Genomic DNA, 12,794 nt, shown 5'->3' with positions numbered 1-12,794 from the left:
TTTGCTCTCCAAAGCGACTCAGATAAGACTGAGGCTTAGTGTTTTAAATGGGGCATGTTTTATGTCTATCGAAATGTATTCACATCAAGTTCACTACGAAAAATAATTTTTTTGCCTCATCATACTCTATTTGTGCGTCGCCGGTTAAACTTTTAACTTAGGCTAAGTACGTAAGGGAGTTATTTTTTTATCAGCTCTAACTTGGGACAAACATGTTGACTACTTTACTGTAAAGGCTCGTCGGTCACTAGGTTTTATTAAACCTAATTTTAGGTTGACTTCATCACAGCTTAAAGAAACCTTGTATTTTTCACATGTACGATCCATTCTTGATTATGCGTATACAATCTGGGACCGCTATATACTAAATTTGGAAGATCGGATTGAAAAAAATCCAGAATCGCGCTGCCAGTTTTGTTACGGGAAATTATGATTTCAGAGTAAGTGTTACTGAACTGAAGTCGTATCTGGGTTGGAGGCCTCTGAGTCGGAGACTTGAATGCCTCCGTTTGAAACTTTTGTTTGACATTTTTCACGAAAATATTTTCACTCTACATTAACATATCTCATACAGCTTGCTTACCTGTCTCTCAGAAATGATAATTCGAAAAAGATTCGTTCAATTAAATGTAAAACCGATGTTTTTAAATGTTCTTTTTTTTCCGTGGTCAATTAATGTCTAGAAAAAACTACCAAATGAGGTTGTAAAAATCTAAATGTCTGAGCTGTTTTTTGACGAACTCCAGTTGTTTGTTTACATCTCATATTCAAGTGTCTCTAAGATTCGGATTTGTTGTGTTCCTTCCGTGTATAACGATGTTTCATATTTGTTCTGCCTTTTTGGTCATGTATGCTGTTTTTTTACTGTAATGCTGTTTTTTACTGTTTTTTTTTACTGTAATGCTTACTGTAATGCCTTTTTTAGGCTTTGTAGGTATTCAAATAAAAAAATAAATACAATGCACCATATAGATGGGGAGCGAGGTAAGATTCTACGGCTGCACTTGTCAATCTTACCTCGCTCCCGATACATATGCGGTGCAACCTGTGCCCATGTGAAGGAGAGATTCCTTAAGTACATTGGAAGACGCCCCCTTTCCGGCATTTGCGAGCTGAAATGAAGTGCTATGTCACTGCTGCAACTCGTTATTCCTGCGCGCACACAGGTAAGACGGACTCGTTGGTTCCACGTCGGCAGGAGCGAATAAGATACCTTAGGTAGGGATGTTCGGCGTCTCCACTTAGGCCTTTGTGCACCGACTGGGAGTTCGACAATGTCGCAGGAACCTTATCAGAGATGGGGAATGTTGTGCGAAGATAACTGCAATACTCACTGCCCAAGAAAACAGGGCGTGTCTTAACATTTTCACGTCTCTTGTTTGGTGACTTGTTTTCGGCGTCTTATCGGTCAATGCCGCAACTTCGTTGGCTGCGAAGTGGTAATGTCTTCGGGCCTTGTCAGTATAAAAAATAAAAATAAAATATGATATCGGGACTGGCCAAGGTCCTACTTTCCTTGTGCTCTCACTGACTGTAGGCCATAATAATGTACGCTAAAGGGGGTCAAGCTGGCGCTAGTGTGCTGTTGCAAATTGAAGCAGACAGCAACCACTAGAAAAGAGACTCGTGGTAATGGATTCCTATGGGGAAAAGCGGGAGCATTTGTTCTTTGCGCTCGATTATGAGAGCAAATATTGGGAATAATTGTAACGCGGTAAATAGCGTAGGACATTTCTGAATCACTTAAATCAAAATATTGGTCAGTTACGGTGTGTTTCTTTCTAATGTATGGCACTATGCACAGTGCTAAAACACCTCCATACATGCATTTGTATGCACTGTTGGACACTGTTAGTGCGTACACAGCATCGGCGCTTTTCGGCAGAGGGGATTTGAGTACAAGACGAACGAGGGACACCTTGAAAACCAAGAGAAACGTTAAGAACTTTGCAGTAACTCTGGATCAGTAACTCTCTGTGCATGAAGACGATAAAAAAATAATGAAGGCCAAGGAATTATAGACGCATTTGGAATAAATCCGTACCGCTTTATTTTCTCTGCTCGTGCATCTGTGCGAAGATGCTTGTTCTTCATTGAGAACATCACCCGCACACTCGAAATCTTTGAAAATGGGGCGAAGCCAGAAAACAGGTGCACGATAAAAGCTGGCCGGCATAGGAAATAATAAAATAAAAGACCTTTCATTGCCCAGGTACTTTATTATTCTTTAGGTTAGGAATGTTTTAACCGCTCGTAAAGGTGTGCGACGGGGTCATTTTCATACAGTGACAGGACTGGAATATTAGCAATACATACGCGACACCGGAATGCTGACGAATCCTGAACACACTCTACATTCCTTTCGAATGTCATTTTGCTTATAACCGCCGCCTCTTTTTACCCACCTGATGTGGAACAAAGGTTTTAGCCTAAAATATACCAAAGCTTAACTTCGTTCACCGATGAAGAAAATACTGTAACTAATGCAACTACACTTTTACAATGATAACAAAGGTGCATTTTATTCGGTAAAACCCAAATAACAAAAGCATGTTATTTCCCGGCGAAGAAAGAAAATACACGCGCGTTTTCTAGTCGGAATGCACAGGAGCTCCGCAAAAGTAGATTGGTCACTGCATGGAGGTAGAAAGGTTTTTGGAGGCGACCTGACGCCACCAGAGGTAAGCCAAGAGAAACTTCCGGTTTGGAGGGGCACGTCCGTAACGACACCCCAAACCAAAAGACGCTATTGGGCGGACCTGTGCACCCTTGGACGCTATTAGACGGACTTGGACACCCTTAAGGGCGTTCCCAGCTTCCGTGACCTTTACTTCAGGCTTCACTTTTCTCGTACGGCTGGCTTGGGTCGGTCTCGGTATGTCGCCTCCTCTTATTTCAACCTCCAGGTGTGACTGTCTGCTTTAATTTGCATCCAGGATGTCACATAGACGCTAGCGCCTCATGAACCTCTAGCGTATATTTTAATGGCTCTATGGTATAGATTGGCACGTGGGTTGGCAGGTGGAGTGGAATAAATGAATCTAGAAAGATAGAAAGGAATAAAGGAATCTGGTACCGATTTTTCGTGCGCGACAGAGCCGTCAGTAAAAGCGATATTAAAATTTTTTAAGGTGGCTATTTAGTAAGCCATTTTTCTGAACCGAAATAAACACACAGAAATGTTTAGGTATGTTTTTTGCAGGTATTAGAGTAGCGGGTGCTGTACAGTGCCTCACGCTTAGTGTATTTATAGTGCTCCAGGGACAAAGACGATTACGTGCTTTTTGATTTTAAAGAATGATAAGAAAGATATATAGGCTTCTCGAAGATATTTGAGCAAGAGATAAAATTCTCGCTTTAGTAATGAAAAGAAAAGAAATGGAATTATAATTTTATTGGGATTTAGTCCCATTAAGACTTGAGCTAAATATTGATCGGCAGCGCACCATGTTTTCAATTGCAGTTGTTGGCGTCGAAGAAGGCTTGTGACAATTATCGAGCTTTGCATTATGCACTGAGAGCCAAGGAAACGCAAGGCCTGGCTTACTGATATTCGCACTCCCTGATTCCCTTTGCGGCATTCTCGTTGGCCTCAGTATGCTGAGGAGCGATTGTAGGTTGCTCGGAACTCGCCACGTCCGGCCCTTCTTAAACTAACACTGACTAGGATACGATAATCTTTGTAGAAAACAAATTCAAGCAACTGTTTTTGTAGACACCACGGTCTGAATGCCTCACTGCAATAGGCGAAGAATCAATGAATTGTGTTGATGAGCAAAAAAAAAAAAAAAAAATTCGCTTCTTTCATACCTGAGACCTTTTATAAGGTAGTATATATCCTCTGTTCGCAAATATGCTTTATTGCGCAAAAAAGTCTCAAAAGCATGGAGTCGTCGAGGTGAAACAAACTACACCGAATTTACTTAACAAAACTAACAATTCATTGGAACGGTTCGTCTCTCATTCAGGGGACTTTAGACCAAGACGAAGGGCGAATTTGTCTCCGTTGCTTGGTGACGGGTCACAATTTTTGACTTCGAGTATACGTGGACCTTGGCGTGAGAAGAAAGGTGGGGCCTAAGACGATACTTAGAATCATGTGTCCGGAGTGATTCGTCGGCCTGCACCGTTTTCCTTGGTCCCATTCCCAGAATTTACGCTCACGCCCTTAATTAGCTCCCCAGGCCGCACGTCAGAGAAACGCCTAACTTGGCCAAAGTTTGGAAGTCCTATGGGGACCTAACTTGGGCCTAATAAGGTTTTGCTACAAGGTGTTACTGCCAAAGGACTTATTTTTGGCTTTTCTATGGCTTTTCTCTGGTTCTCCCCATAGTTGCCACAGTGCCAGATATGAGCCAAAATGCAATGTACCAACCAAACACCTGTAGTGAAGCCTAATCCGCGCACTTATTGAACTCATTAGGCATAGAGTTTTCACATGGAAATCGAACAACCAGAAGTGATGCATTTCATCCTGAAATTTCCTAGAAAACGGAGTCCCCAAAAAGCCACGGGACAAACGAACCTCCAGGCAACGAAGCCTAACTCTGGCACTTGTTTCGCAGTTTAGTGACAGACTACCCCTACTCTGGCCGTAGGACATCAGGTTAGCTATACCTTTGATTTTAAGGATTCCAGGTCCTTAAATGGTCAGATAAAAAACAAACTCTGGCTGGCCCAGAAAACTGCGCGACTTGAGACTATACTTGCTAACGAGTGTTCTCATTCTGGCATCGCTGAGGATATCTTTTGTATGGGGGACAAAACGTCTGTTTAAATTGTTATTTTTGTTGTGTCAAGTCGGTGTAGTTTGTTTTATCATGCTCTGTCACTGCATGTTGGTGAAGCTTCGCATTAAAAAGTGTGATCAAAACTTTAACCTGCATATCCGCAAGAAAGTTGTGCTTGTTTGTCGCTTTAGTGTGATGAGTCCGTAGAAGGCACCAATGTGTTGTTGGCGACGGCTCCAGAGCCGGACTTGGGGTGATCGGCCCAGCTGGGGTACGTCGTCAGTCCAAAAATTGGGAACCCCAGGGCGTGGATCATGGCCACTTCCACGAGGACGCATATTGTGTTCATGATGAATCCCGGCTTGGCCTGCACGGGAAGGCAGAACGCTTTCGCTCTAGCCTCTGAAGACCGGCAGCCTTTCAATACCAGCTTATCTAAGGACTTGCGCATAAGGAAAAAACAGATAAGAAAGAAATGTTGGCGGGCAATAATTCTAAAAATGTCGGAAATCTTAAAAGCAAAGTAGGGATGAACACTGCTATAAATTATTAATTAATTTATGTATTTCATTTCCCTAAAGGCCCGAAGGTATTACATAGTGGATTCGGATAAACAAGAATAGTGTATAATCAGAAATATACGATCACTATAAGCCACGCACTAAAAGATACAAAACAGAAAATTTAAGCAAAATTAAGTTATGAAATTATAGAACAAAGCAAACTGAGAGGTTTTAATATTAACACAAGCAAGCCGTCATCGGATTTTTAAATAAATGTAAGCTTGGTATGTATACTAAATGTGCAGGAAGGTTCGGAAAATTTTCTAGGGATGAATGAGTTGTGGTAAGCTGAAGTAATGCAATGAGTAATTTCGACTTTAAGTTGATGGAAACTGTGAAACGAAAGCCGGATTTAACATAAGTTTGTTTCCAGTGAACTATTGGAATGATACATTTTACTATTTTATAAAAAAGACAGAGATGAGATATTTTTCTGCGTATAAAATAGGGGGAAGTAATCAATTAGTTTTCATAGTTGAGACACCAGCTGTGCGATGATAATGGATATAAAACGGGCGCCGAGATTCTGTAGGACCACAAGGCCATGCCATGAGAGTTTTGAGCACTGGATTCTGGATTGCTGCGGCGTAGTCTAGTTTAGAACGGACAAGAGTTTTATACATTAGTAGTTTTAAGACAGTGGGGCTAACCTAACATGTATCCTTAGGTAACAAGCATAAAATTAATGTTAGCGATAATGTGACCAGTATGCGTTTTCCATGGCATGTTAGAAGTGGTGTGTACACCAAGGTACTTGTAGCAGGCTACAGATTTAAAAGGGATATCTGAAATTGAGTAAATTGAAGAGATTCAACAAGAGATGTTCATAACTTTACATTTGTTAATATGCCCCATGTGGCACCATTCAGCTATCACTTGTAAAAAATTTGAATAAGTAACTTCCCGATAAATTACACAATCAAAAGCGAGAAGGCTGATAGATGAAGATACACACAATGGTAAGTCATTTCCATAAATTCAAAGCAATAAGGGTCCCAAAATACCAGGTTGAATATCTGAAGTAACAGGTTGGAAAGAAGAATTTACATCACTATCGTTAACGAACTGAGAAAGATTAGTTAAAAAAGATCTAATTTAGGACAGAACGTTGGGATCGAGGTTCAGTTAACTGTGTTTGAAACGTAAACGTTTAGGAGAAACTTTGTCAAAGGCTTAACAAAAATCTAAAGACGCAGTCAATCTGGGATCCAAGGTCTAGTATGGAGAGCAGATCATTAGTTAAGGTCAGTAGTTGAGTCACACTGGAAAGAGATTTACGAGCGCGATGGTCTTAGGTTAAATAAAAAAAAAGTTAAAGTCCAAGCAGTTAACCAAATTAGTGAATACTATGTGCTCTAAAAGTTTTGTAAGGTGTGCTGATTAAGGAACTGGGGCGGTAGTTAAGAGGTCTATTTTTATAACCAGACTTGCGAAGTAGAACCACCTCCCCTATTTTCCACTCTTCAGGTAACACACCAAAAGCAAGAAATTGCTCAAAAATCTTGAAAATATTAATTGAGATGTAATTTCTGGTACTCCTAAGAATTGTTGAGGTTACATTGTCAACACCAAAATAAGATACATTTAAGTTATCGAGCAGATTTGTAATCCCGTCATAATCATTAACAAGTTGACCTATGGGAGAAAAGTAATAATTAGGGTGCATAGTTGCTAGCAGTCATCACCTTTAGAAAATACGAGTACTTGAAAGGATAAAACATCGAGGACGAGGACGGGGACTTCTTTTGAAAGAAGTCCTGTTTCTGTAAGAAGTCCTGTTTCCGTCCCCGTGTTAGATGCTTTATCCTTTCAAGTATTCGTATCTATTCACCAACACGCTCGTTTTCAATTATTGCTTTAGAAAACGTTTTTTACAATATATCATCTAGAATAAAGGTACCATAAATATTTGAAATAACAACAAAATTGTTTTCACTGGACGAAAGTACCCTCTTGTTGTTTCAATTCATAACACTCCAAAACACTCTAAAATGGTACGGTCACATGAAAAAATTAGACGTTTACAAATCTCTGTAGCGCAAAATTAGAGCGCAGCTCTTGAGGAAGAGGAGAGGAGGGTAGGGAAGGGAGGGTATGCACCCTCTTCTTCCTCCGTACCCTCTCCTCCTCCCGTCTCCCGTCCTCCTCCCCTCTTCCTATGCTCCTCGTGCTCTCCTCCTCTCATCCTCCTCCTCTCCTACTCCTCCTCCTAATCTCAACTCCTCCTCCCCTCCCCCTCATCCTGCCCCTACTCCTCCTTTCATCCTCCTCCTCATCTCTTCCTCCTCTTCCCCTCCTCCTTATGTCAGCTCCTCTCCCCTCCCTCCTCCTCTCCCCTACTCACCCTCTCCTCTCTTATCTCTTCCCTACCCCTCCACCTCGTCTCCCCTCCTCCTCCCATCCAGCTCCTCCTCCTTTCCTACTCCTCCTCCTCCCATCCTCCTCCTTTTCCTCCTCCTCCGCACGTGACGTCAATTTTCCCGCTATATCTAGCGGAGAAACTGGATGTGTTCATAGGTGACGTCACAGCAAGAAATGTGACGTAATTTTCCCCGCTAAATTTAGCGGGAAACTGAATTGGTATTGAGGTCACGTGACTTCAATTATCCCGCTAAATTTAGCGGGGAATTGAATTGCTGTTGAGGTTACGTGACGTCCATTTTCCCGGTGAATCTAGCGGAGAAACTGTATTTGTTCATAGGTGACGTGACAACGAGTCATGTGACGTCATTTTACCCGCTAAATTTAGCGGGATACTGAATTGGTATTGAGCTCACGTGACTTCAATTATCCCGCTAAATTTAGCGGGGAATTGAATTGCAGTTGAGGTTACGTGACGTCCATTTTTCCGGTGAATCTAGCGGAGAAACTGTATTTGTTCATAGGTGACGTGACAACAAGTCATGTGACGTCATTTTCCCCGCTAAATTTAGCGGGGTACTGAATTGGTGTTGAGGTAAAGTGACGTCAATTTGGACGCTAATTTTAGCGCGATTACGCTGCTGCCGAAACGCGAAACCCGGGAACGAGCGTCTAGGAGCTGTGCTCTAAACAATTTGCTTGACGTCCTTAATCGCTAATTTATAAGTATCCTCAGCTGAGTTATAGGTTTTCCAACGTGCGTCACTACAAGATAGAATTGCAAAATCGAAAAGAACGTTTCTATTATTTTTAAAGCGCAGATCTTAGGCGCCCGCTTCCGTGTTTTTTATGGCGTCGGCGTCTGCGTAACCGCGCTAAATTTAGCGGGAAAATTGACGTCACGTCACCTCAACACCAACTTAACCGCTAAGTTGAGCAAGGAAATTCAGTTTCTCCGCTAGATTTGTCGGGAAAATTTTCCGCTAAATTCGGGGAATTGGATCGGTGTCGAGGTCATGTGACGTCAAGTTTCTGGCTCAATCTAACGGAGAAATTGAATTTGTCCGCTAAATCTAGCGAAGAAACTGAATTTCCTTGATAAATTCAGGGGAAAATCGAATTAAAATTGATGTCACGTGACGTTCATTTTCTCGCTAGATCTAGTGGAGGAACTGAATTCGTTCATAGGAGGTACGTGACACCAAGTCATGTGACGTCATTTCTCCCGATAAATTTAGCGCGGAAACTGAATTGGTGTTGAGGTCATGTGACGTCAATTTTGGAGCGCAGCTCTTAGGCGCCCGTTTCCCAGTTGAGCGGCGTTGGCGTCGGTGTCGGCGTAACCGCGCACGTTCCATTACGGGACATCACAGCTTCCCCGCTAAATTTAGCGGGGAAACTGAATTGGTGTTGAGGTCACGTGACGTAAATTTTCCCGCTAAATTGAGCAGGGAAATTTTAGCTAATTTTCCGTCTAAATGGGAAGGCGAGCAGGGGAGGAGGGTATGGAGGGGGGAAGAGGGGTATACCCTCCCCTCCGTATCCTCCCCTCCTCCTCCTCAAGAGCTGCGCTCTAACTCGGCGTTGCAGAGGTTTGTAAACGTCTTTCATTCTGTTTTATTAAGGCATTTTTAGTTTTACATTAAATTTGGTAGACCAGGAATTAGACTTAATAGATGTGTATGCAATGAACACATTAATTAGAGATTGATTTATCTTAAAATACGGTCCCATTGCTTTCAACGTAACGTTCTGAGAACTTCAGAAGAAAGTAATCAAGGAAGCCAGGTTATTGAATCACTATCTTTCTTACTATATTAAAAATATTTTTGTTCATTTACTTGAAATGGACATTGAAGTAAGTGAGCTGAAATGTAGACTAGAATGATCGCTAATGCCCGGTAGTAGATTATGGTAAAGGAAAGGGGAATGTCAGAGGAGAAAATGAGATCTATACTTTGCGACAACTTTTCTTGGCAATGCAGTGGAAGGTGCAGGCCCGCGTCCCCTCTCCCATTTTGAGTGTACGCAGGCTCTCCTCCTTCCCCATTTTCGGGGAGAGGAGGAGAGCCCGCGCACGCTCAAAATGGGAGGGGGGACGCGGGCCTGTACCTTCCACTGCATTGCCAAGAAAAGTTGTCGCGGAGTATAGTACAGTGGCCGCAGGACCAGTGACTCCTATGCGTTCAGCAACAAGTCGCAAAAAAGGAAACTCCGAGCAAAGATTGAAGAAGTCGGAGTAGATTAAAGAGTTGCAACTAGGCATTGGACATGCCCAGACCTCTCGATGAGGGGAAGGTTAAAATCGCCGAGTGGGAACGAGGGTGCAAGAGGAAACCTAGTTGTAATTGTGCAAAATGCATCATGGAAGTCAAAGCAGAAAGAAATGGACGCATTAAGCGGACGATAACAGGCGCACAAAAAACAATTTATATAGCTAGAGTTTAAACACATGCAAACCAGTTCAAGTAAGGCAGCAATTTCTCCATGCCAACGTTCAAGGTTTTCATTTAATGCGACTAGAACCTTCCTTCCCCCTGCCTATAAGCTAATCCACATCGATAAAACCTATCACTCTGAACAGAGTCGTCTTTCATTATCGCGAACAACACCCGAGAGCCAAGTTTTGGTTAAAAAAACAATATCGCTTGATGACGCATCAATAATTGATGACAAGTGATCGCGATTGCAACAAATACCTGTTATATTCATAAAGAGAACCGAAATGTTGTTCGAAAAAGATTGGAAACGGTGCGGTCGTTTAGCAACGACTTCCTTTAACTTCGAATTCGCAGGTTTATTATGGCAGTATCAAACTACTAGGGGCTCCGTTCATAGATTTGGTTAGTATCATAATTATATAGAACTCGTTTTTACCCCACATGCCATTTATCAAGGCAAAGATTGTAATGACTTCCCTGGGCACGAGCAAATTTTAAGAACTTCATTCTGGAGTTGTGTCGTTCTATGGATAGTGTTCGCTAACAGAAACATTGGGTGTCTTTTAGCCTGGAGCACGATCTTAGCACGCTTCATTATGTTTAAAAAGAGAACATTTTACGATAATGGGCAGTTTTTAGTAGTGTCAAACCTGCCAATTGATGACCCTTTTCGAGTGTATCGGGGTTAATATGTATGCCAAGCTTTGCACTGCATACGACGAGCGCTCCTTTTTTTCTGAACCGGTCCACGTTTCCCTAGCAGCGTCCCGAAGTCCAAACAGGAAAAAAAAGTAAGGCAGATCTACGGGAATGACTCTCAGCATCCTCGGAACGCTGCTTAAGATGTGCTATCTCGGAAGCAACAGATTCAAGTTTACTTTGGATTTACAAATTGCAAGATCCGTTTCAATAGTTCCGGCACGTGATGCTAGAGCAGACGAGTCACTTGTACATTTTTGTTTGTTTGTTATTTCCTTGAATTGATCCTCAACAGCTGCCTGGCCTCCGTGTAACTGGATAACATAATATTCGACCTTAGTTAGTGTCTCTGACTGTACTATTGTGGCGAAGGGAACCATTACTTTTTGATCGTTCAGTGCTGTTTTATTTAAGTGTCATCGTTATGATATGAATGGAATAGAAAATGTGTTTTGCACGGAATTAATGTAATACAGGGCTATAAATTTTTTAATGCGTGAGATGTGCGTGCGTTAAGTGCATCAGCAGTGCACAGCATGTCGCGATGTAACCAGAATGCTCGTAAATATATTCCCGTATATGTCGATAACAACTTTTATGGTATAAGGTTCTCTCGTACTACTTTACATGACCAAGATGTGGTTGTGTCGTCTTTGTCCGACATGTTTATCCTTTCTTTGATTTCGACAAACACCAACACACTCTTCGTCCAGTAATAGTTTAGCTGGTTCTGCATTGAAAACACGGTCCTACAAAAAACTACTTCTATAAGAAGGCATTAGCATCTGTAGATAAATTAGTTAACAAATGTAGAGGCAGTTGTGCTGGCCTATTAAGATTTAAAAAAAAGCAATGAACTTGCAGAGTACTTGGCGTACTTAAAGAAAAATGAAAGCCGTTTACAACTCCCTGTAACACCGAATTAGAGCGCAGCTCTTGAGGAGGAGGAGGGGAAGGTACGGAGAGGAGGCTATGCAACTCCTCCTCTCCTGCTCGCCTCCCATTTAGGGGAAATTTTCCGCTAAAATTAGCGGGAAAATTTTTCCGCTAGCTTTAGCGGGGAAATTTTTCCGCTAGATTTAGCGGGGAAACTTTTTTCGCTAGATTTAGAAGGGAAAATTTCCCGCTAAGTTTAGCGGGGAAGTTTACCCATAATGGCACCGCGCGGTTCCGCCGACGGCGACGGTGACGCCGCTCAAGCCGGAAACGGGCGCCTAAGAGCTGCGCTCTAAAACAAATACCGACGCTTTCTTTTCTTGACGTCCAACTCACCATGTCTAATATTTTTAATTTGGCCAAGCCGAAGACGATAGCGTTTGGTGGGGTTGCGGCCGGAAGCATAAAGGAGAAGGAGCAACCGATGGTCACCGGCAGAGCCAGGTACAGGGGGTGAACTTGGAGTGCCACAGCCTGTAACGGAATGTGGTGTAAATCGCGTCGTTAAAGGAGCTATGCAACAATTTTCGTACTTTGCGCAAATACCGCTTAAAACGGATCCCTAACGTTAATGACCTATGAAACACGCGTTCGTTTTTCACCCCACGCAATAGAAGTCCCAGAAAAAAATTAAAGAAAAACGAGCAGCGTTCACCCCCTCAACTCGCAGCCAGAACAAGCGGCCACGTGATCTGGAGCCGATTATATGCCGCCAGTGTTGATCATAGCCACGCGCTGGGGTTGGCAAAGCGCAGGACACGCGCTGAGTTCCAGACATTGTTATTGCTCGGCTGTTGTCGTCGTTGCAGCAATTGGACACGGGTCACAACCCGAATGCTTCTCGAGCTAGCAATTGTCACGAGCCCAAGTCGAGTGCCCACGCAATGCTCGGGTCCAATCTATGAACCGCATTGAAATATCGTCACTTGGGTGTACTGCGATCCCCGAGTTACGTCATCAAATATTGCAAAGGAGAGATTGAATGAAAATGATCGATTTTGTCCTTGAAATTACACCTCAACAAAGGAGTTTTTTGGCCAATGGCGTTGCGTGTGAGTATCCTT

At 42.6% G+C, this 12,794-nt stretch overlaps 1 protein-coding gene across 1 annotated transcript in view; it reads right to left on the bottom strand.

The window, feature by feature from the left end:
* Nucleotides 1-4,917: 4,917 nt before the first annotated feature.
* Nucleotides 4,918-12,794, bottom strand: part of LOC8030089 (solute carrier family 13 member 2) — a 45,525-nt gene continuing 37,648 nt past the window's right edge. The window contains exons 14-15 of the mRNA XM_042290488.1: nucleotides 12,067-12,204; nucleotides 4,918-5,097 (exon numbers count right to left, since the gene is read on the bottom strand). Coding sequence (XP_042146422.1) covers nucleotides 4,918-5,097; nucleotides 12,067-12,204 — 318 coding nt within the window. The remainder of the gene's footprint in view (nucleotides 5,098-12,066; nucleotides 12,205-12,794) is intronic.

The sequence above is a fragment of the Ixodes scapularis genome, unplaced genomic scaffold (genome assembly GCF_016920785.2).
Source record: "Ixodes scapularis isolate PalLabHiFi unplaced genomic scaffold, ASM1692078v2 PGA_scaffold1__304_contigs__length_218370807, whole genome shotgun sequence".
Lineage (NCBI taxonomy): Eukaryota > Metazoa > Arthropoda > Arachnida > Ixodida > Ixodidae > Ixodes > Ixodes scapularis.
The sequence above is the reverse complement of the archived record's forward strand: the minus strand, read 5'-3'. Positions and strand labels throughout refer to the sequence as shown.